Source organism: Artibeus jamaicensis, unplaced genomic scaffold (genome assembly GCF_021234435.1).
Source record: "Artibeus jamaicensis isolate MK-2021 breed Jamaican fruit bat unplaced genomic scaffold, CSHL_Jam_final contig_685, whole genome shotgun sequence".
NCBI classification, from domain to species: Eukaryota; Metazoa; Chordata; class Mammalia; order Chiroptera; family Phyllostomidae; genus Artibeus; species Artibeus jamaicensis.
This window is the reverse complement of record NW_026521924.1, coordinates 16668816-16693983: the sequence shown is the minus strand read 5'-3', so window position 1 is coordinate 16693983 and position 25168 is coordinate 16668816. Positions and strand designations below refer to the sequence as shown.

The following is a 25168-nucleotide window of genomic DNA, read 5'->3' as shown; positions in this document are numbered from 1 at the left end:
TCCACCAGTGAGCCTTTGTTAACATTCTCCCTTATGCCTGGAATTGTGGCCTGGGCCACAACTGAATCTCTGTTTTCATGAAAAAAAATTTTTTTTAATTATTATTGCCCTGACTGTTGTGTCTCAATTGATTGGGCATCGTTGTTCTCCAAAGTGAAAGGTCACCAGTTTGATTCCCAGTCAGGGCACAGGCCTAGGTTGCAGGTTCTGACCCCAGTCTGGGGATGTAGGAAAGGCAACAGATCAATGTTTCTCTCCTTCTTTTTCTCCCTCCTTTCCCTTCTCTCTAAAAATAAACAAAATCATTTTAAAATATTTTAAGTATTATTCTTTTCTTTCTTGATACAAAGATAATGGCAGTAATATTATGCATAGGTCTTTTGTTTTGCTTTTAACTTTTTCTTAATTCACAAAGAGAACAAAGCAAAGGGGACAGAGATGGGAAGATCTGTAGTAATGAAACTAGAATATAAAGAGGAACAGGAAGTTATCCAAAAAATCATGAATGTGAAAGAAATGTCACAATGTGAAAATAACTTGGTCATAGGCAGTACAAACTCCCAGTGGGGAAAGAAAAAGGTTCAAATTTCCTTAAAGAAGCCAACTAGTGACATCAGTCCCAGAACTTGATATTGGATTGAACAGATTGATTAAGTAGGTTCTTGTTCAGATAGCCTTGATTCTCACTCAAAAGAGTGGACACATTAAGGAAGGCTATACTTATATACATAACTCTGGCAAAAAGGTAGAGCATATGATATATAAGTCATATCCCAGATTCCACACATAAGAATAACGGAGAGAAATGTAACTGACACTTGAGTCAAAGGTTGATAATGAAGGCCTCATCTGATTCAGAGAAGAGGGGAAAATAGCCAACCAAACAAATCGAGTCAACCAAAAAAGTGTGGATCTGTGTGATGATCTGCTCTTCTTTAGTCACTCTGTGAACTATCCTTCAAGGCCTGGTTCCGATGACATTTCCCACATGCAGCCTTTACTGATCATCTCCTCTATATGTTTTCATATTAACCTGCCTCACTCAGTTACTTGAGTGCACAAGCCATATACCTCTGACAAGGTACGAAGTTTCTTAAGGTCTGGAAATTTTATCTCTCTGCCTTTCATGAAAAATATGCTAAATGTATTTCTCTTTGGTTTTTGAAATTTGGACAAATTGCAATATACCGAACTCACAGGAATAAAATTTTAATAATTAGAAAACAAAACACTTATTATAAAACATAGACAAATTAAATAGTGTATATAATTGTATCTAGGAGATTGAGGAGAACAATACTTTTAATAAGGTTCCTGGATTTATCAAACTTTACCAAACATACATAGAGAGCTAGCTTAACATGACCCCACAAATCTTGCAAAGGAGCTGAGTATTTGAAAAAAAGCAGCTTACTGCCAAGTGATGCTATGAAATTCAGAAACACATTAATGATCACACTTATATAATGACAGATATAAAGATCCACTTAGCCCAGCATTCAAATACATACTTGTACCCACTTAGGCATGGAGCTTCGTGGCCCAACTCCTACCCTAAATATTGCAATGCAAGCCAGGTAAGTAAGATATGAAACTAGAACTTTCAAACACATGCACACACACACACAAGCAGACTGGGATAAATTCCTCTCAGAGTGGTATTCAAAGAACAGTCCTCTTCACATGGAAATATGCCTTAAGACACATACTTCCTTTATTACAATCAATTTGAGACTTTTATTTGCCTTAGTGAAAAGAAGTAGGAATACTGCCCACAATAATCTATCATCATCCTATAATAAGCTAGTTTATATTTCTGATTTTGAGTTTTGAAAAGTTAAAGTTTTTAGTTTTAAAACCCTGCAGGTTCTATCCTCTGTTGGGGCACATACAAGAATCAACCAACAGAAGCATCAATAAGTGGAACAACAAATCGATATTTCTCCCCCTAAAAATCAATAAATAAAATTTTTTAAGTAAGTAAATAAACAAACCAGATCCTTCTGGAGAGTGCAACCCAGACTTGCACCTCTGTGGCCATCAGAAGGAAGGCTATGGGCTTTCTTGGAAACCCAATCTCTGTGGGCATTTACATAGTGCTTCATAGTGCTGGCCATCTGCCTGTGGGACACCAGTGCTGTTCCAAAGGAAGGAAAAGTGAATGTAAAGATGATCATCTTCACAGGGCACATAGCAGTACGTGTTTCCTGGCCTCTGCTACATGAGTGTTTGTTTGGGCCAGCTGCTGATGATCAGAAACTTATGATCTGGGACACTTGTTCAAACAATGCTTTCAAACCAAGCCACTCAGTTGATGCTCACACTGCTGATGTAAAATGCCCTTCTTTCAGTCCTTACAGTGAATTCATTTTGCTACAGGATCAGCTGATAAAACTGTTGCCTTGTGAGATCTGAGAAATCTGAAACTTAGGTTGCATTTCTTTGAATCACATAAGGATGAAATATTCCAGGTTCAGTGGCTGCCTCACAACAAGACTATTTTGGCTTCCAGTCATACTGATTGCAGACAGAGTGATATTTAAATAAAATAGGAGAGAAACAACTCCTGGAAGATGCAGAAGATGGGCCACTGGAGTCACTGTTTACTCATGGTAGTCACACTGCAAAGATATTTGATTTCTCCTGGAATTCCAATGAACTGTGGGTAATCTGTTCTTTATCACAATACAGTACCATGCAAATTGAGAACATTTATAATGATGAAGACCCTGAAGGAAGTGTGGATCCAAAAGGACAGGGTCTGAGATACTTTAGCATTTTTTTATTTTAGACTGCTCTTTTTTCGCCTCTCAACTCTGACACTGATTTAACACTGGTTTTGAGACACAGACTTTGTTCAGCTATCCCTCTATAACAGGTATCCATCAACAAGGCTGTTAGCCCAAACTGAGAGTGTTTTCTAATTGGGGGACTTGATTTAGCAAAGCCACAGACTTATATTTAAATTTTCTAATAACAAAGATCAGCCCTGGCTAGTGTAGCTCAGTGGACTGAGCGCAGGCCTGTGAACTAAGGGATTGCGGTTCAATTCCCAGTCATGGCACATGCCTGGGTTGCAGGCCAGTTCCCAGCAGGGGATGCATGAGAGGCAACCATACATTGATATTTCTCTCCCTCTCTCCTTCCCTTCCCCTCTAAAGATAAATGAATAAAATCTTAAAAAAGAAGAGTAACTCCCTTGGCTGGTGTAGCTCAGTGGATTGAGCATGGGCCTGTGAACCAAAAGACTGCGTTTCAATTCCCCATCAGGGCATATGCCTGGGTAGCAGGCCAGTTCTCAGCAAGGGACAGTTCCCAGGAGGGGATGCACCAGAAGCAACCATACATTGATATCTCTCTCCTTCTCTCCTTCCCTTCCCTTCTAAAGATAAATAAATTAAAAAAAAAAAAAAAAGAGTAACTCAATAGCTTGCATTTGTTTTTAAAATTAAATTGATCTTGGATAAAAAGAATTAAAAAGTATGAAATAAAACATGCTTAAAACAAATTCATAACAAAATTATTTTGAAATTATTTGAAAATGAGAACATTTTCAAGGTTGTAGCATGCCCACCTAGGCAAGTTCCACAAGAAAATGAGAACAACAAAGGAGAGAGATGTTATCCATCACTCAGAAACACAGTCTGAAAACCCCTTAGTTATTCCAAAACCATAGCCACCTAGATAGTTAGTTCCATAAGCAACAGAGGAACCACTTCTCTGTTCAAACCCTCAAATTCTAGATTCTAGCACCCTTTTCAAGGATCCAAAAGTCACAGTAATATGAAAAGGGGAACAAAAGAAGGAACTTCAAAAGTCATCTGAAGGTCACCTAGTCTACGTGAGTTCCACATTCTTCTTTCTTACCCAACCAAAATTCAGCCCACATGACTCATTGCAGGACAGTTTTGATTTTATTTATAAAAGATCGTACTTGAGGTTTATTAGAATACACTCCAATTTTTATTAAATACCAACTATGTGCCACACACTGAGTTACCTGTAATTCACTGAACCAAAAAATATAAGTATTTGTACATATTTTAGTGGCCTTACCACTGAAGGCTGCTCAACCTGAGACGACTTATAACTGTAATTTTTAAAATGTCTAGGGAAATAAATTAGCTCTTAAACCAAAATGGTCTCCAAAAATCAACTCCAACTCTGGCTTGTATAGCTCAGTGGATTGGGCACAGGCCTGCAAACCAAACGGTTGCCAGTTCGATTCCCAGTCAGGGCACATGCCTGAGTTACAGGCCAGGTTCCCAGTTTGGGGTGCTCAAGAGGCAACCACACACTGATCTTTCTCTACCTCCCTTCCCCTTTCTCTAGAAATAAATAATTTTTTTTTTTAAAAAGTCAACCCCATGTAACAGCAGAAAAGTCTTTCCATACTTCCCCTCTTCTCCCACTATTTTCCAATCCCTTGGTTTGCTTTATTTTTCTTCAAAGCATTAATCTCCAACTAGGGTTTTAGCATGTATTTCTTTGCTTGTTATTGGCTGTCCCTTACTAGGCTATGAGCCCTACCAGAGCAGGTATAATGTTTTTGTTTTTTGAAAAATTACGCTTAACGTTTTCTTTTAAAAACTTTTTTTCTTTATTTTTAGAGGGAAGGGAAGTAGAGAAACATCAATGCATGGTTGCCTCTCACATGGCCCCCACTGAGGACCTGGCCTGCAACCCAGGCATGTGTCCTGACTGGGAATCGAACTGGTGACCCTTTAGTTCATAGGCTAGCACTCAATCCACTGAGCTACACCAGCCAGGGTAGGTAATTCGTTTTGATCACTGCTCTATCTCTAATACCTAAAACTGTACCTGGCACATAGGAAACACTCCATAAATATTTGTTAAGTAAATAAATTATATTCATGAATGAAGCCAAATACTCAGATGTTTTTCTCCGGTTTCCCTGCAAAACAAGCTTCATAGACCCTCACTCTAACCTTGCAGGTAAGAGGCACCAGAACCACACACTATGCTTCCTTCATTGTCTTTAAAATTCTTACTCCATTATTGCTCAAAGTCTCCTAAAGGACAATGTAATGGATTCACTTTAGAATCAAAGCCAGGAGGATGAGCTGGTAAAGTCCTTGCTTGGAAAAGTAAAGGCTGCATATATAACCCATATTTTCTACAGTGGTTCCTATTCTGCCCTCCCTGCTTAGAACTTCATCAACTTTGTATTTAATTACTGTGCTTTTGCTCAGGCTGATATAATTTCCCTTTATTATCTCACTCTACTACTTAATTCATCTCAAGAAAGGTGTAAACATTTAAAAAACAAAGACTCATCCTGGTATTTTTAAAAAATACTCTTGGAAAATGAGAATCACCTTAATTAATTATAAAGACTATGGTTTAACCCCACAGAGCTCAAATTTTAATGTACATAAGAATTAAAGCCCTGGCTGGTGTAGCTCAGTGGATTAAGCACAGGTCTGCGAACCAGAGGATCGCAGTTCGATTCCCAGTCAGGGCACATGCCTGGGTTGCAGGCAGGTTCCCTGCAGGCCAGTTCCCAGCAGGGGATGCATGAAAGGCAACCATACATTGATGTTTCTCTCCCTCTCTCCTTCCCCTCTAAAGATAAATAAAAATAATTAAAAGAAAAAAAAAAGAATTACCTGGGGAAATGTTATTAAAATGCAGATTTAGCAGGTCTGAGCCAGAGCCTGTATTTTAAACAGGCTCCTAGGTGACACTGATGTGGCTGGCTGATCCTTAGAATATATAATGTGCATCTGCTTTCCTCATGACTAAGGCCAATTTAATGCTGCCTGCCCCTGCTTGGCTAGTTCTAAAGGGACTAAGTATGCAAGACAACTTCTGCAAGAACAATACTTAAAGGTTTATCAATCCTCTAAGGCTCTCTCTTCAACAGCTTCTTGAACTTTTCAACTGGAGTTTCCATTTCTCAATCATATTTGAGGATCTTCTTTGAACCCTCTTAAATGCTGCCCATATTTATCTCTTAAAATGACGTGCATAAATATGAAGTTGAACCTTAACTATGATAGGGCAAACTCCCAGCTCCTTCACCCAGCCCAGCAGTATGATGACTGTTTCTGGAACAACATTGTACACAGGATCATTTTTAGTTTGCGGTCCCAGATGAGCTGAAGTTATGTACACAGCTGGTTGTTCACTAGATTAAATTGGCCCACTCCCTATTTCTTTGTAAAATATCACTGGATTTGATCCACTTTTTCAGAACTAAAGTTACTTTGAATTTTAACCCAATTCTCTAAGAAACCTGGCCTTGGTATATGAGGAAGTATTTTCTCTAGGTCTTAGTTTTCTCATCTGTGAAAAAGGGATGAGGATTATGAATGTAAATCTAGTCCCCCCTTCCAAGAATCTATGACTTAAAGTCTGTATTTCCCGTCTATTCTTCTGTGCATGTGATCTATGACCTTTATTTTGCTTAACTGAAAGCCCTTTCTGTTTACTTACCAGTTCTCCAGAGAGAAGAGCCTGCCATAAACTATATATACATGTTACTACACATATTTAACTATCCTTACAAGAAACTCTCGGAAGTTAATATAATAAGCTCGAAATAGTCTCAAATAATTAAAAACAAAAATAAAAACTAAACTTAGGAAACCCTTAAATTACCTTTCTCAGTGTCAATCCAATAAATACACACTCAGTCAAATGTACACCTTTTCTGTTCATTTTTGTTGTTGTCATTATCCTGATCAGTGTCAACACCTGTGCACAGGTAAAAGCTGTGCTTAGGTGGATGTGACTCAAGAGAGCTGTAACTGAGGAAAACCAGTCAATTAGCTCTCCTCCCAAGACTCATCAGCTGTGTTTTCCTGATGACAAAGAATCTGTCCACCTGCTTCCACAGATGGTGCACCTGCAGTTAAAGTGAAACACCTGGTTTGTGTACATCCATTCCATGAAGCTTGCTAGAACAATGCTCACTACAGATCAGGCAAGCTCAGGTCAGCATTTTCATCTTTTTGTCCCAATTAAAACCAACATCATTTTCAACTACTGGATGCTAAAGTATGTCTTCATCCCCAATACAACGAGGTTAAAGAAGTTACCATGATAACATCAAAGAATTGTTATAAATAGTGAGAACCCTAGGATACAAACATGACTGTCATTAACAATTTCCTAAACTACTTAATTTAGAACATTTATAAGAAGCTAAGTAAAATAAGCTTATTATTGCCCAGCAGTCAGTGCTTCATAATAAGAATGGTAATGTCAGTACTAGTAAATGTGGGGAATGAATGGTTAATGCTAAGTGTGAGGAAAAAAAAAAGGATTTCTTCCTAGTTTTATACCTAAGAAGCTTTACAATTGAGAATTTTTTTTTTATTTTCCCCATGGAACCTTAAATTAACCTCTGCTCAAATCCTCAGAGGAATTTTCTCCCCATTAAGGAAGATTCATCAATAGTGATAATGAAAAACAATGATTATTTCCTGAGCAAATAAACAAAAACACTCATGTTGAGGTCATACTTTTGAAGATTTTTTGATGGCTTATGGAGAAAGTGGTGTGAAATACTGGAAATTAAGGATGTCTTAGGAATATAGTAACTACAGATAAGAAAGTTTGATTACCAAAGACAACACAGCATTATCTGATATATATATGTATATTATATGTATATACACAAACACACATATCTATGCACATACATAAAAAAATACAAAACAACCAAATTAAAGATATGTACCTTGAGTAAAAAATAAAATCAAATATTCAGTCCCTCCTCCCTACCTTGGTCAGCATTAACCAACAGCTCCTCTCCCTAATACTTTCTCAGACATCTCCATTCATTACTCTGACCACAACGTACCCTCTATCAAAATTGTTTCTCCTCCCTGTAACTCTTCCTCCAATTAGACTTACATAGTCTTTGTCAGTTTAGACACTCTAAAGCAGTGTTTCTCAAATTAGTCTTTAGGCTAGCCATGAGATAATTATTTAAGAAGTGTGGTGGAAATGCAGATTCCAGGGCCCTGCCCCGACCTCCAGAATTTAAATCTCTGGGAGGCAAAATCCCAGACACTGCATTTAAGAAGCTTTCCAGCTGCTTCAGATACACACCAAAGTGTACCCAGTATTTTTTCCTCCTTAACCACTCTTTTAGTATCAGCCTACATTTACCAGTTACTGGACACGAATTCACCTTCATTACTCTGGAATTCTGAGACCCACACAAATTCCTGTTGGGTCTGTCCTGTCTCCAGCAAAAGCCCACCTACTTCATTATTTCCCCAATATAAATTCCTAGTCCACTCTCTCCTCCAGAGCACAATTTTGTGTAAATGTTCAACTTATCCCACAATAGCAGTTCAATTCCTTTTTGCTTCTGCGAAAAACACTAACAGCATGGGAACTTGATGACTGCATCATTAAAAGTTAAATATTATCCAGCTGGTGTAGCTCAGTGGCTTGAGCATGGGCCTGCAAACCAAAGGGTCACTGGTTCGATTCCCAGCACATGCTGGGACACATGCCTGGACTGCAGGGGGTGCGTGAGAGGCAACCACACATGGATATTTCTCACCCTCTCTGTCTCCCTCTGTCTCCCTCTCTCTAAAAATAAATAAATAGAATCTTTTTTAAAAAGTTAGATATTAAAAGCAAAATGCATCATCTGTCATATGTATTAGTTTACAGTGGTGGAAATAATCATCGAAATACCTGAAGAGTTTGCTTCACCTAAAGCTTTTCTTCTTCTATGTCACTGATCGCAGAAAAGACCTATTTTCATTTCCAGGACAGTTCTGTCTAGTTGTAGATTCATTAATTCCTTTTCCCACTAGTACATAGATGGAGAAATATCCTCTCCTACAACCAGAGCATCCCTTGCTCCAAAATGGACAACCTTGCACTTTCTGAGAAAGGGAAAGGGACTTAAAATAGTGCTTGGCAGCTGCATTAAGCAGTCAATCATATGCCTGCCTTTTTAACAGAGCATTTGGAAGGTTCTCTGAAATGAAAGGTGTGATCATTTTAAAGGCATCTCACTGCTAACATTGAACAAATCAATACTGAATGTTGCTGTCGTTCATAAAACCTGTTCCAAGGTACTTAAAACAACAGAAGAGATAAATGTCTTTGCTCTTGTTTAAAGCAAAGACCTGACAGAACAGTACAGTGGACTTCCCATATGACTGTAAGTAATAAAGACCTAACACAAAACTACGTAGAGTAAGTATGATTCTGTTTATGAAAAATACTAAACATGTGTAATACAGATAAATGTAAAGGTATCAAAAAAGTCTGGAAATATACAAACTTTCAGTGATGATGTAAAAGGGAGTTTTTACTTTTTACTCATTTGCTGCACTTTTTATAAGCATGCCTTATATTGCTTTCATAAAAGATATTTTCCAAAAATTATACTGCCAGCGTGCGCTCTCCCTTCCAGTAGCACTCCCGTGCCCTTTCTTCCCCCTTCTTCCATCACAAGCATGTATCTCCTAAGGTCTAAGGGCCCACCACAGACAACCAGGGGAGCAATACGCAGCTTGTCCAGGGCTAACCTCCCACACCTGCCTCCAAGTGCGCTTTTCTCTTTCTCAGTGGGCCAAAGCAGCTCTGCCCAGGCTCTCTCCTGTGGCTTCTTCTGTCCTAATCCCTTGTTTCACTGTCCCCAGCTTCAAAGAATATACTCTCAAAATTACAAAAAAAAAGAATCAAAGCAGATACTATACAATAAATTACGATTCACTCAGCACAGCTGATAAATGGAACATGGTGGTCGTGCTGTGGAGTTAGGACTTGGTCACGTCTTGTCTCTACTACTAACCAGACACATGTCCTGAATCAGTCAACTCATCATCACCCAGGCAGCCTATTTCCTCATCTGTAAAGATAGTAGTAATTGATTCAAAGACTACTGTCAGCAGTGAATAATTTACGTAAAATCCCCTGTAAACTACTATTTTTCAAATTATGCATTATAGATATGCTTTAAAATACAATGCAAAACACTATATAGACAAGCTTTCTTCAGATAATTCACAATGAGTCATATAGAGCTTCCTAAGGCCACTAAGGCAATGATCATTTCACACAGAATGACAGTAGTGGAAACGACTATATGAAGTTTATACAAACTCTAGTAAATTTTAGTCACAAATTGTTTAAAGAAATACACAGGAACTTTCTCAATCAATAAATTCCTGATATCTTATTTCCTTGTTAAATACCTCTCACAATCATAGAAATCTGCACACTCTAATTCCTAAATAATGATCTTCAGAAGTATTCAAATGATGAAGAGATTTTATCTGATTCCCTCTATATTACTGCAAAAGCCATGTTAAGTCCCACCTCTATTTAAAACTTTTTTTATTTGCTGATGCCTCTTTTATGTGCCCTGACTGGGGACTGAACTTGGGACTTAGCATGTCAGGAGGACGCTCTAACCAGACGACCTGACCCGACGGGGCCCACCTCTCATCTTCATTCACTGTGTTATTTATACGGGAGGGACAAGTAGGTTTACAGATGTGAGTACAAAAAACAGAGTTTATTCTTGCGTTATTGTTTATTGTATTATTTTCCACATGAACAACCATAAACCCACTTTTCCCAACCCCACATATCATACAGCCTATTCAACATCTCTAGTTGGATATGTAATAGACATCTCATAGTCCCATTATCAAATTCCTGGTTCCAACTCCAGCCCAAACCTACACGGAGCCCCTTCCACCTCCCTAGATGTTCTAAAATCAGTAAATTAGCAACTTAAGCCAATAAATGTGGAGTCATCTTTGACAGACAACCTCCCATTTCCACATCCAGTCCACCTGGACAAATACTATCAGCTCTACCTTCAAAATAGCCTGGCTCCATCTGTTTCTCCTTACCTCCACCAATAACATTCTCCCATCCAAGTACTAACCAGGCTGGACCCTGCTTAGCTTCTGAGATCAGACGAGATCGGGCGCATTCAGGGTGGTATGGCCGTGGACAATAACATTCTGATCTAAACCACCAACCTTCCTCTCTTGGACTACAACAATAATTTCTTAGTTCAGCTGTTTCTGCCTTTAACCCACTAGAGTGTATTCTCCAAGAGCAGAATGATCTCTTTAAAAAGTAAAGGAGAAGGCCCTGGCTGGTGTAGCTCAGTGGACTGAGCATGGGCCTGTGAAGCCAAGGGTCGCCGGTTCAATTCCCAGTCAGGACCCATACCTGGGTTGCAGGCCAGGTCCCAGTAAGGGGACACATGAGAGGCAACCACACATTGAGGTTTCTCTCCCATTCTTTCTCCTCCCCTTCCCCTCTCTCTAAAAATAAATAAATAAAATATTTTTTTTTAAAAGTAAGAGATAATGTCTTTCAGCTCAAAACCCTCCAATGGCTTCCTATCCCATTTAGAAAATCCAAAATCCCTTCACTGGCTCTTAAGGTCCTACACGTCCCGGCACCTACTTTTCTCCCTAAAATCAACTTCTCCCACTATTACCCTCACTCGGTGTGCTCCTGTTATACCAGCCTCCCTGCTGCCCTCCAGATAGCCGCATGGCTAGCTCACATCCTTAAAGAGTGTTTGCACAAACGTCATTCTATTGGTCTTTTTCCCCCTCTCACCTGAGGACATACATGCTCATTGACTTTAGAGAGGAAAGATGGAGAGATGGGGAAGAAAAGCATCAATATTAGAGAGCAACATCAAATGGCTGCCTCTCAGGTTCTTGATCAGGTTTGTGCCCTGATTGGATATTGAACCCATGACCTTTTGATTTACGGGGTGACGCTGCAACCAACTGAGCCACAGCAGCCAGGGCTTGATCGGTCTTTTTAAACAACTGTATCTAATACCACTCCCCATCACCCTCCTCTCTATATACAACACACCTTAATATTTATCATCTCCTGAATATTAAAACGTGTATAAAATACATTTTTAATTATATTAGATTTCAAGATCTATGAGAGGGCTATGTTTTATTTACTACTGCCTTATACAAAATACAGGCATGGCAAAATGTTAAAACTGCTCATGCAAGTATAAACTATTACAACTCTGGGAAACTTTCTGACAGTTATCTATAGACAAACTCGATCACCCTGCAATTCCACTCCTAGGTATATACCCAGAGACACAGAATAATGTTCCTTACAGCATTGTCCCTAATAGCCAAAAAGTGGGAACAATCAAAACATCCATCAACAATAGAACAGACAAACTGGTATATTTTTATAGTGTAATTCTATAAAGCAATGAGAATGAACTTCTGACACTAGCATATGTGTCATTACTATCAAACAAAACAAGTCAGAGACAGAAGAATACACAGTACACGACTCTATATAATGCTCCCTTTTTAAAGACGAAACGAATGCCTGGTGATAGAGGTCAGCGTCCTGGTTATTCCAGGGGAGAGGGAAGCATAGTGACTGGCGGGTGAGATGTGGGCTTCTGAAGTAGCTGCTGTTAATGTTCTATTTTTTTAGAAAACTCCATATATTTATGATTTATGCATTTTGTTTAATAAAAAAGTTAGTACAGAAAAAATTTTAAGGAGGGAAAAAACACCACTGTCAAGCTATCTTCCAAATAGCTATTATAACTAATACTTTCATTTCAAGTGTGGAGAAAACCAACCCAAAGATCCTTTCTCACTACACCATACTGTCTACCTACATACAAGGACTTATTTAAATATTAAAAATTTACTCATCTGTTACTAACAGATCTTTCTCCAAAGGTTTCTTGTTTTAAATGTCGTCATTCAGGGTAAATTTAATAAAACCAGAAGCCCTGTTTTCCCCTTAATCTGTGGGACTGGTACCAGTCTGACATGTTCTAATCCTGAATTGGCATGGATTGTTTGCCTGTTTTCACTGTAATTGAGAAGGTTCACAAGTAAACAGAACTGATCTGGCAAATGAATAAACATATGAAGAGGGTCTTCCCTTAGAACAAAGTTGTGCTCCACACATGGGCCAAACCACCACACAATAAATGAACTCTTCAACAGTCTCCAAGCTAAAATGATAAGAGTCAAACCAATTAAGCCCTAATGGGATCCCGATCTCCTATTTCTGGTAGCAGAAGTTTAAATAAACCACTCTTGGCTTATAAACCCTTATCCAGACAATCCCGTCACACTTAGTTCCAAATCTGCATTTATGAATATGTGCTACAATTTAAAAAGGTTTCACTGCCACAATCGACATGTGCTTTAAAAAACTGGGGGACTTCTATTGCTCTAAAAATGAAAATAATAGCCTTAATTAGAAAAGATAAAGTAAATTTGACCCAATTGTTGTCTCCAAACTTTATGTCTTAATAATCTGCAGTTATCCTGTTTACCTGCAGTCACTGAAATGAACAAACAAGCAACGGACAGAGTTGTCAGATATCTTGTATAGTGTGATCTGGTCCGAGGATTTTATCGGGGTTCCCTCAGGATTGATTGCCTTTTAATTCATGGAACCACAGACAGTGGAATAAGAAAGACCCCTCAGAGACCCCTTTATCTCTGGGTCTTTTCTATATTCAGTGCATTTCTTCACCCCAACAAAAATCTGCATACCACTATGTGTACATAATAGCTGCCCAAAGTGAGTCTGACACAGGGCAGTAAGAGCAGAGTATCTAATCACTGCCCATGTTTCTGTGCTCTTTAAAAGCAGCTTCACACTGGGGGGTGGGCTGGGGTGGGAGTCAAAGGCAGAAAACTATACTTGAACAATTAAACAATTTTTTTTAAAAAAGCAGTTTCACAAAAATGAGCAAGAAGATGACTTCCTAGTAACACAGGTACAAAGCTTATAAAAAACAAGAGACGGAAGGCAAAATATAATCTATAATACCTGAAAATAAAATCAGAATTCATCAGAAAAAGCTGACCAGCAAGTTGACAATATGAGTTAGTAACCACCAAGGCCAAAGACATACCAGAGGTCAGAAGTCTTTATGAAATAGCAAAATTCCATCTTAAGTCTTCATGCTAGAAGATAAAGGAATGCAGTCCTCTGGCATCACTTGATACAAGGTGAATGCAGGGGGAAAAGGGCAGAAATTGGTTCAAATGGTGGCTTTTAATGGGGAACACATGATAGAAAATCACCTGGGAGGCTATTTCAAAAAGCGTACTGGACATCCTCCCTCCGAATATACCATAAGACATATGTCGCATTGATATTCTAATAAATCCCCCAGGTTCTACAATTCTGAGCACATACCCTGACTCTCGCCCCAGAAGAAAACCAGTTTTCCATTTGTCTAGAACCAGAGGCTTAAAACAATGGAAAGCTTAAGAGATTGTATAGGTAGGGGAACTATTCAATGAAACAATCAGCTAAAATTGTTGTACATTTTATTTCTCCTTCTTCAAAATGTGGAGTTAAAAAAAAAATCATGAGAAAGGTTTAGCAATAACTATAGAATTCCAGAAACTTTGAGTTACAATATTCTTCTACTTCCCTAACTTGATTCTGAGGTAAGCCACTCACTAAAACACTCACAGTCCTAGTCAGTGGATTAGACCTCAGCACTTCAAGCTAAAGGCAATCCATGACATCAGCAGCTTCACATGCAACACAAATACCTAAACAAGCTAATTCTCCCAGCCAGGCTTTTTAAAACAGTTAAGTTTACAGTACCAGGCAAAATGTCACCATCGGTGTCAATACAAGAGGTGACTCCCCAATGCATCTAACCTTAGGGACAAATTCTTTGGCCTAATGTTCAAAGTCTCCCACAGCTCTGCCTCTACCGGCCTTTCCAGTAGTCCCCCCTTTCCAAGAGGGATACGTTCCAAGATCCCCCAGCACTAAACCATATGTATATTATCTTTTTTCCTATACCTACATACCTACAATAAAATTTAATTTATATATTAGACACAGTAATAGATTAACAATAACTAATAATAGAAAAGAACAAATGTATGTGCATGTGGTCTGTCTCTCTTTCAAAGTACCTTATTGTCCTGGACTCACCCTTCTCGTGATGATGTAACATAATACAATAATGCCAACGAGATGAGATGAAGTGAAGCACATGATGTAGGGATCTTGGCCTAGTATTCAGCAACTGTAAGGGTTACCTGAACAGAAGCAACTGTGATACCTCAACAGTTGATCTGCAGCTGACATGGCCCCTAAGTGACTTCAGGGGCAGGTACCACATGCAGGATAGATACGCTGGACAAAGGGATGATTCAACATCCCAGGTGGGACAGAGCAGGATGGCAAGAGATTTAAAACTTATGAACTGTTTATTTCTGGAATTTTCCATTTAATATATTGAAATGGACAACAGCTGACTGTAATAGAAATTGCAAAAACAAAACCTTTTGCCCTGACTGGTGTGGTTCAGTTGGTTGGGTGTCATTCTGCAAGGTGAAAGGTTGCCAGTTCGATTTCCAGCCAAGGCACATGCCTGGGTTGCAAGTTTGGTTCCCGGCTGGGGCCCGTGCAAGAGGCAACCAATCAGTGTTTCTCACATCAATGTTTCTCGCCCTCTCTTCCCCTCTCTCTTTAAAAATAAATAAATAAAATTAAAAAGTGAAAAACACTGCTGCCTTAAATAAATGATCAAGATTAACATCATTAGTACTAACAAATGGACATTATCTGCCTCCTGATGTGAGGCACTAAGATACCACATCACTTTGTGATATTCCTGCCAAATGCAAGTGAATCTCTCAATAAGGAAGACAAATTCACACATTTTCTCTCCCTCTTCTCCCTCCATTCTCCTATCTCTAAGAATAGATGAATGAATGAATGAATGAATGAATGAACGAATGAAATTATTTTTTAATTACTGGAACACCTGGCTGGTGTGGCTCAGTGGACTGAGTGCCATCCCACGAAGCAAAGGGTCACAGGTTCAATTCCCAGTCAGGGCACATGCCTGGGTTGCAGGCCAGGTCCCCAGTAAGGGGCACATGAGAGGCAACCACACATTGATGTTTCTCTCCCTCTCTTTCTTCCTCCCATCTCCTCTGTCTATAAATAAAAATAAATTTAAATTTTTTTAGTTAAATAATGAGCAAAAAAATTTTTAAACAATTACTGGAACAAATGCCTACATTTGAAAAAGGTCTCCATATTAGATAACATTACTATATCAAGGCTGTATTTCCTGATTTTGATAAGTATGTTACAGGTGCATAAGAAAGTGTCCTAGTTTATTGGAAATACACACTAAGGTATTTAGGGTAAAGAGGCAGCACATGTGTAACTTATTCTACAATAGTTCAGAAAAATAATATGACTATATGCAGAGAAAAAGAATACATAAAATATGATACAACATTGACATTTATTTGGAGACTCAAGGTGAATGGCATACAGGAATGTTAACACTACTCTTGTGACTTTTTCTTAAGTTTGAAAAATAAAAATACAAAGTTTAAAAAAGAAGAAAGGAGTAAAAAATGTTTTTTATAGTGCAGATCACCATCCTTCAATATGTTTGTGTTTTTCTAAAGCTGCGTATTTTATCTTATAATTTTTCTAAAGAAGAGATAAAAGTGTAGTTCATCATTTAGCCAGGCCAACCCACCAAGGGCAGACTAAGGAGGAGGAGCTGATGAAAACTGGAGCTGCTGGGCCCTAAGCAGCTCTTGGCAGCTGGCAACGAATGCCAGAGGAACCAAGACCATCACCACCTCCCTCTTCCCGTTTCTCCCTCACCACCCAGCACTTCCCTCTCCTAAGCGACCTCCACCTTTCATCTTAGCCATAAAGAGGACTTGCTTTTTTTTTTGCCTGCTTCCTTCTCCTCCTCCCTGCAAGGTAGAGGGGAAACGAAATGAAAGACAATTACTTTCTTAACTTTAAGGACAAAAAATAAAATCCTACCATATAGTTGGTGGAGGAATATGTCAGTAGTATTTTAGCTTTTATTGGGAGGATTTGGAAGGAACAAGGACGGGCAATGGTAGGGGACAGTAAACTAGCTAAAAACTATGTGAATTAGAGGACATAGTATGATTAGTGTAGCTCTAGGGATATAAGGTAAAAATGAACAAATCTGTGCTGTTTGAAAGTCTCTTCTCATGTGGCTTCAAAAATTAAAAGCAGACAGGATCTCTGCATGGAGATGGCTAAGTTAACAAAAGAATAAGGGAAACATTTGTAAGAGAGGAAAAGGTCAAAGTAGTGTGTCAAGGGAGCTGTGCCATGGCTGGTATTAACATTTCACTTGAGCTGCTGGAGAAGTCAGATTACATATTTGTCTCCATCAGCTAATTTAATTGAAAGGCCTAACCAACTCCAAAGCTATAAATTCAGAGACAAGAATACCTAGCTCTGGGTCATTCTGAATGTCACTTTGATTTTCACATTTAATAAAAAAAAAAAAAATACAAAAATGCAAATCCTAAAGAGCCACAAAGTCAAGGTTCACTGCATATACCTCATGCTAAATGATCCGTATTTGACAGCTCCTCACAGGGCCAAGCAAAATTAACATGGACATTTCCTGGGCTTTCCCTGTTCATTGCCATCACTTACCTGCTTCGCTGCTAAGATCAGTAAACACATTAAGATGCATCGACAAAGGCATCAGAGAGTTTCTACCTTTTTTTTATAATCTCTAAGTGCAATTCAGGATACACCTGAACAAGACCAAGACCTAGCACAGCAGTCTATAAATCACATCCCAATTCCTAGTAAGATCTCAGAAAAAGTTGTCGAAGAAAGATGGAAATTAACTATCTTCAGGGAGCTCTGGGATCCTCTGGAACATATGCCTAAAAACTGTCTAGCCCTGCTGGGTGGTCCCACTGGTTGGAGCATCACCCTTGTGCACCAAAAGGTGGGTTCAATTTCCAGTCAGGGTACATATCTGGCTTGCCATCCCCGCCCTGCCTCCTCCCACCCCTCACTAGCCCCTACCAGTCAGGGCCACATACAGGAGGCAGCCAATAGATGTTTCTCTCTCACTTTGATATTTCTTTCTCTTTTTCCCTCTCTCCCTTCCTCTCTTCTCTCTAAAATCAATAAATATACCCTCGGATGAGGATTTTAAAAAATAAAAATAAAGACTTCTAGTGTAGTCAGTAAAAAGAAGCCATGTGATATGATAGAGAGCTCAGAAATAGTGGGTTTTGGGCTCAGATCTCAATGTATAATGAACTAAGCACCAGGATAAACTAAGTTTGAATGGTGGATCTGCTATTGATTAATTGTGTGACCTTGAGCAATTTAACTTCTCTGAGCCTTATTTCAGTACCTGTAAAACAGATACTAAGAAGTTTGTTCTAAGAATTATAAGAGATGACAAAACATGAAAAGTGCCCAGCAGAAAATCTAGCAAATACTATTTTTGGAGATTTCAACTGAAGCCCTGGTCAGGTAGCTCAGTTGTTTACCGAGTATTGTTCCAATATGCCGAGGTTGCAGGTTTGATCCCCAGTTGGGGCACATATTAAGAAATTAACCAAAGAATACACAAATAAGTGGAACAACAAATCATAGTTCCTCTGTCCCTCTCCCTCTCTCTGTAAAACCAATAAATAAATTTTCAAAATAAAAAAGAATTCATCTGGACTTTAAAAGAAGTCAGATTCCCTTGACATATCTGCAATAGACTGATTTCACAAGTTTAACTTACGGTGCCCCAGCCCCTGTAATTTCAGATAGCCTCAAGGCCTTTAGTGGACCAGAGACAGAAACCAGAGACAGAGGCAAAAAAGCGACTTAACCAGCTATAATAAAACCCAGAGACAGGCTCTGTCACATGTACATACCCTAGCTCATATTGCAAGTGGGGCCAGTCAGTGAAGAGCTAGCGAGACCGCCCTATTGGTATTCTTACCAAAGCAGAAACAATAACCAGGGGAAAGATTCTCCCTCATTAACTTTCAAACTTTCAGGGATTTGAAACAAATCTTCACAACTGAGTAAAAGCTCATTCTATAGTATGAGGTTCAAAGCAATACTCTAAAACTAAGGAATGAGGATAAAACTGGCAGGTGAGAAATATTTCTTTCCCATCTCTTTCCTTCTATTTTTTCCTTACCCTGGAAGAGGTACAGGCTTAGTGAATTAACTCATCTTGACTACAGTGCTACATTCATTCAGTGCACACTATCATATAAATGATTCTCCCTGCCTAAAAGTATTCATTAAATTCAAGTAACTGATCATAAAGTCTAGATTTACATAACCTACATAACAGGCTTAATACTTGAGAACAAACTTTGCCCTGGACAGGTAGCTTAGTTGAGTAGAGCATCATTGATATGTCAAGGTTGAGGGTTCAATCCCCAGTCAGGGCACACACAAACTAATAAAAGCATAAATGGGTGGAAAAACAAAATTGATGTCTCCCTCTCCCACCTCCTCTCTCTAAAATCAATACCTATTTTAAAAAAGAACAAGTTTAAATTAAGTCTCTCGCTTATTTTTAGAATCTACTGCTAAGTAGGAAAGCCAACCAATCCCAAACCAGTAAAAATGTACTCAAAACTAAAAGACAAAGACATCATTACGAGTGTCCAAAACATGTAATGTTTAATCTATTAAAGTCCCAAATCTCAAACTAAGCAAAGTCAAAAGCCTTCAGAACAACCTCAAAGGATAGCTTTGTTCCTAATAGGAAAACTTATGCCAATTCTACACAAGAACTCACAAGACCTGGTATCTCAGACTGTTAGAGTATCATCTCAATCCACCAAAGCTGTGGGTTGATTCCTTGGTCAGCGGACATACAAGAAGCAACCAACTGAATACATAAATGAGTAGAACAACACACAGATGTTTCTCTCTCCCTCCAAAAGTTTTTTTAATTTTTAAAAACTCACTAAAATGTCAGTTCTCAATTAATATGCAGGTAGCAGGTGATTAAACAGTTAAGGTTTTGTAACAAACAGTATTACTCTCAAAGCCTTCAGCTCACTTCACTCAACTCTGCCAGCAGGGGGCGCGGTTGGGAGATGGGAAGTATAAAATATAAAACGCAAGGCAACGAGGATTCTGAATACTTTCCCCAAAAAAGAAAAAAAAGAAAAAAACAGCCAGAAAAAGTTCTGTAGTGCAGTAATGTTTAGATATCTATAAGCCCTGTTTTCCTCCACCTTATAAACGCCATGTTTTGATTACTTAAATGACCTTTCAAAATGTAGGAACTAGCCCTGGCTTGTGTGGCTCAGTGGATTGAGTGTCCGCCAGTGAACCAAAGGGTCTCTCTCCAGATTCCCAGTCTAAGGGCACATGCCTGGGTTGTGGGCCAGGTCTCCAGCAGGGGACATGTGACAAGCAACCATACACTGATATTTCTCTCCCTCCCCCGCTCTCTAAAAATAAATAAACAAACAAAGAAATAAATATCTGTTTTAAAAATGTAGGAACTTCACAGTGACATGGTGTAGGAACAAGGATTCGATTAAAATGTGATGGCCCAACACATTTTAAATAATAGCTAACTTAATGCTAAGAGCTCAGGCTTTGTAGTCAGAAATATCTAAATTTTATCTAGGCTTGGTTATTTATTAGCTCCATGACATCTTAATCAATTTCCCAATTTGTAAAATAAGGATTTATACCTAACTAAAAGAGTGGAAAATTAAGAAGCGTAAGGTGAGTATAATGCTTGGCATGTTACCTGGCCCAAAATAAACATTTCATGTAGTCATCATTATTATCAGGCATGAATTATCTCCGTTTATAGATTGAACAAACAACTGAGTCTCAGAAGTTGAATAACTTTCTAGTAAAACTGGGCCTCAAACCCAAAGTCTGCTTCCGAATCCTTCTTCCATTATGCCAAACCACTCACATCGCATACATGTCTGCCTTTTTAGACAGGCTGCTACTCACTGCAGTTTAACTTGCTTTGATTGTGTAGTCACAGATTACGATACTTTTATTCTTACTCCATTGTTTTTCTTATCCCAAAATATTGAAGGGGTGGCGTGGATGACTTAAATTCATCAATGTGGCACAGTAGGTAAGGACCACAGAAGAGGATGAGATGCTGTCTCTCACTGTCAGTATGCTTATCGGGATAGCCCCTCTCTTTCCATCTGATTTGTTGCTTTTAAATCTGCTATAAGCTGGACTGAGAAAAGTTTTTTGTTTGTAGTATGTGCAGAATATAATAAGCTTTGAATGGAAGTTTGAGGAGGTATCCTATAAACAAGGCATTGGTTTCAATCAGTTGTGGTCCCAGCAGGTAAGATAGCGAACCTCAATAAGGGTAATAATTCACGGAGGGTTTAATAAGGGAACTATAAAGAAAAGTGTGGGCAGACAGGATACAAGATAATCACAAGGGATAGTTCTAGCACTCTGGAACTAGTGAGAGCACCTCTAAACCCAAGGAATGAAGGAAATATTAGAACTTTCCAAACCTAAAAGGAGCGAGTCATATAGAAAGAACCACCCCTTAGAGAAACAGCAATCTTCAATCAAGGGACATAGCCAGCCAGAGACAATACTTCTAAAAAGGGAGCAGGGTGATTCAATTCTACAGCCTCAGAGGGGAAGGAAGCCTACTGATACAGTCCATGTAGTTAAGTCAGCCTCCCAAGCCACAGAACATGCTGTGAAAGGATGGAGTGGATCTAGAGGAGCAAATCGAAGGCACCTAATCCAGCCTCAGATAAGTCTCTGGTTTTACTTTCACATCTTTTTGTCCTAATAGGTAAGTGCCAGATAAGGAAAGAGTTACTGAACATGACGATTCTCACCCCTTTTAAATGGTAATGCACAGCTCCTATCTACCATAAAATATTTGTAAACATGTTTTCCACTAGTAACCACTGTCATTTACCATTCCATTTGTAATTGTTCAGAATTCTTTGACGGTCCAATGACTAATAGGCCTTTCCCCATGCTTATGAACTTTCCACTTATCTTGCTAGGCAAAATAAAAATCACAAAAATGCAACTACTATCAGAACCCTCAAGGATATTTAAAGGGTTGTATTCTTAGATAACTAAGAAGGCAGAACAAGTTGAGTGCCACTAGAGAGAAAAGAGCTGTGGTGCTGTGAAAAGTTCTGGAACAGGCTTTCTAGCCATCTGGCCCCTACCAGGCACAACTCCAGCCAGAACTCACTGTTATCCTATTAACAAAGTATAGAAGCTTCAATCACGTTCCCTGCAGGCCCAGATCTGGAGAACTACTCACCAAGCCCCCCACAGCCTCCAAATTTCCACTGTACCCTCAGCCAACAAATCAACCCTTCTTCCTCCTGGAAGAAGTCCCTCTGCTTCCTAGGGCTGGTTCAAATGGCACCTCCTTATGTGAACCTTACTTGGACCCTCAAGAACATTTAGTTTATGCCTCCTCTGCATTTCCCAAAGCCTTTGCTTCAAGCACTTAAAGCACTTATTACCCATGTGCCTGTGCAGGGTCCCCACTAGACTATTGAGATCTTAAAGCAGCTGTGTATACTCACAGGAGCCAAAGCAGAGTGTATCAAACACTGTATAAGTACTTTATATGTATTACCACATATATTAACATGTACATACTATCAATCACCATAATAAAACTGCAAATTAAGTAAGAATTCTCATATCAATTTTACAGACGAGGAAAATAAAGTACACAGAAAGGTTAAGTAACTTACTCAGTCTCAAAGCTAGCAAGGACTGGACCCCAAGATTCCAACCTGGGCACAACTCCAGAACCGAACTTCAACAGAACTAATGGGTTGAGAAGGTCTCATTATAAGACCAATGGTGTCCACCCCAGGGAGCATAGTTATTACTCACCCCCTGGAATATGGAAGGGCAATACTGGAACTTCTAGTCATATTTGTTTTAGTTCAGCCTTTTGTAAATTGTCTATTTTTGCACATTATAAAATGTACATTATATAACTGTAATTTAGAATAAACATTCACATAATGTGTGTATACTCAAAGCTATTTACTGACAGAACACTAAAAACATTGAAGGCTACTGTTCTAGATGACTTCCCCCAGGGACTCTGCGTTCCTACATTCTCTCTGCCTAGCACTTCAGTTAAAAACATTAGCCAAATGTTTAGACTATAGGTAAGCTTCCAGAAGCAAGAGTCTGTTCTTGCATTCATCTTTGTAAACCCTACATCAGCACAGAACCTGGTGCTTAGCAGACGGTCAATGCTGAATCTAACTGTACCATGAGAACCTCACTGAAAAAGTCTCAATATCTTAATGCAACTTACTATATACTTCCAGGTTAAAAGAAAATGTATACTAAGCACACTGCTTAGGTATATAGGATTGTCTTAGAAACACACAAAATATTTAATAAATAAAATTTAAATAAATATGTCCTCATTCGTTGCATAATAAAATTTAAAAAATTATACTTTGGAGCATACTTTAAACTGAAAACTGCATTAAAGAGATCTGGACATAAAAAAATTAAGTTTAGATAAAAGGTTCTTTCACTACTGAGATGGTGCACCTTTGCAGACCTAAAGGTCACCTCTGCCTTTCTTAAGTTATAAGCTCCAGGAGGAAGGGAATCAAACTATTCAAAGCTGCAACTGCAGACTTGACTATGAAAAGTAGATGCTGGGAGCATCTACTTTGCATTTCTTCAATCCAACATTTATCGGGTATCAAACAAAGGAGAGAGGCTGTAAAGCCTCCCTTTTAGGTGTTCAAGATGGGCTCTGAGAGAGGCTACATTAGAATGCTGGGTTTCTTCTGTTCCGGTTTCATCCTCTGCAAAATGGGCACACTCAAATACTTAACTCATAATTGTAAGTCACCGGGATCAAATGAGAGAAAACATGCAAAATGGATTCGTTTTCTAATTTACCAAGTCTTTCCACCCCACCCCACCACCACCACCTAAGTTCAAAGCCTGAGTTTGGTCTATCTAGTTTGTTGCTATATTCCCAGGATAGAGAACAGTACTTTTTACTTAATAGATTATTTAATAAATATTAAATGAATAGAATGCAAAATGCCCGCTGCTCGAAAAATGTTGACTGTTATTGCTTTTGTAACGAGAAAAAAAATGTATTGTGTTAAGAGACCCCACCCCTCCCTCAAGGATCTCACAATTCCAGGAGCAACATTATGCTGGAATTGAGAAATGGAGGAATGAAGGATTGGAGATAAGAAAATCGGCTGGATCATAAAGCAGGACTTACACGAAAACGAAATAAAATCTTAAATACACAACAACCGCCCAATGTCGGGCTTTTCCGAGTGAGGTTCACACTAAATGAGGTTTATTAGAGATTACAATGACAGTTTTCACACTTGTGTACGTGCCAGAGTCTGTGTCAGGCATTCTACTGGCTTCACAAAACCCAAGAAACGGGATTGGGGGGAGGGTTGGGTAGTGGAAATGATCTTCACACCCCCACTTTACAGATGGGAGAAGTGAGGCTCGTAGAGATCCACTTAAGTGGGGGAGCCAGGATTTGAATCCAGACAGTCTGACCTCTGAGCCTGCACTCAACAGGCCCCTAGGAAGGGCCATCTTCGCCTCCTCCACAATCGGCCACATGCCCCTTGAAATTAGGAGTGTGTGTGTTAATATTATCCCGGGAGCCCGACTTAGTGGCCCCAGCAGTGAGATCAGAACAAAACCATTCTTGCCTGCGAGAAAGTACTGTGGACGCCGGCCCAGCCTGAGCTCCGAGGCCGCGGTGCCGTTTGGCTTACACCGTGAGCCCCCAGGTCCTCCGGGCCGCACAGGAAGCGTCTGGGTAGCCTCAGGAGCCCAGAAAGGCCCTGCCCGCCGCATGACCTTGGATCCGCCGTCCTGCTCTTAGCCTCAGTTTCCCCACCCCGGCCTCACGCTGGGAGCCTCACGGGAGCTTGCGCCCAAGGAGCCAAAGGCCTCTCACACGCCCCCCTCATGCCCGCCTTCCCGCCCCACTTACGCTGGAAGGCGGCCGCTCCAGGGACGCCCACCATCGCCAAGTGCTTTGGGTCGCGAGCCCCTCGCCTCCACCGGCGGCCAGGGTCGCTCAGACACCGGCGTGGGACCTGCAGCCTCCAAGCTCGCCAACCCCAGTGAAACCGCTCCAGGTGCTGGTACCACCACGGTTAGGCCGCGCGCCGCCCCGCCCCCCGTTGGCTCCGCCCCACCCGCCAGGGACACCCCCTGCTCGCACTCCCTCCTGTAAGCCCAACGCCTGCGGAAGCCTGGCCCAGAGACCGGCTCCTGTTAAACCCCGCCCCCCGATTTGCCCCACCCCTTCCACGTGAACCTCTGAGCCCTATCCGGGAGCATACTG

The 25168-nt window shown here is 39.8% G+C and overlaps 1 protein-coding gene and 1 pseudogene across 3 annotated transcripts in view; one reads left to right on the top strand and one right to left on the bottom strand.

Moving 5' to 3' along the window:
- Nucleotides 1–24987, bottom strand: part of CBFA2T2 (CBFA2/RUNX1 partner transcriptional co-repressor 2) — a 147646-nt gene extending 122659 nt beyond the window's left edge. For 2 of the 3 annotated variants that reach the window (XM_053671084.1, XM_037143233.2), the window contains exon 1: nt 24812–24987. Coding sequence is in view for 1 of the 3 variants with exons in the window: in XM_037143233.2 (XP_036999128.1) it covers nt 24812–24845 (34 nt within the window). In the remaining 2 variants the exon portion in view is untranslated. Of the gene's footprint in view, nt 1–22547; nt 22581–24811 lie in introns of those variants that run through there. The other variant, XM_053671086.1, reaches the window with a different exon arrangement.
- On the top strand, nt 1467–24700 carry LOC119047751 (histone-binding protein RBBP4-like; annotated as a pseudogene).
- Nucleotides 24988–25168: the final 181 nt, after the last annotated feature.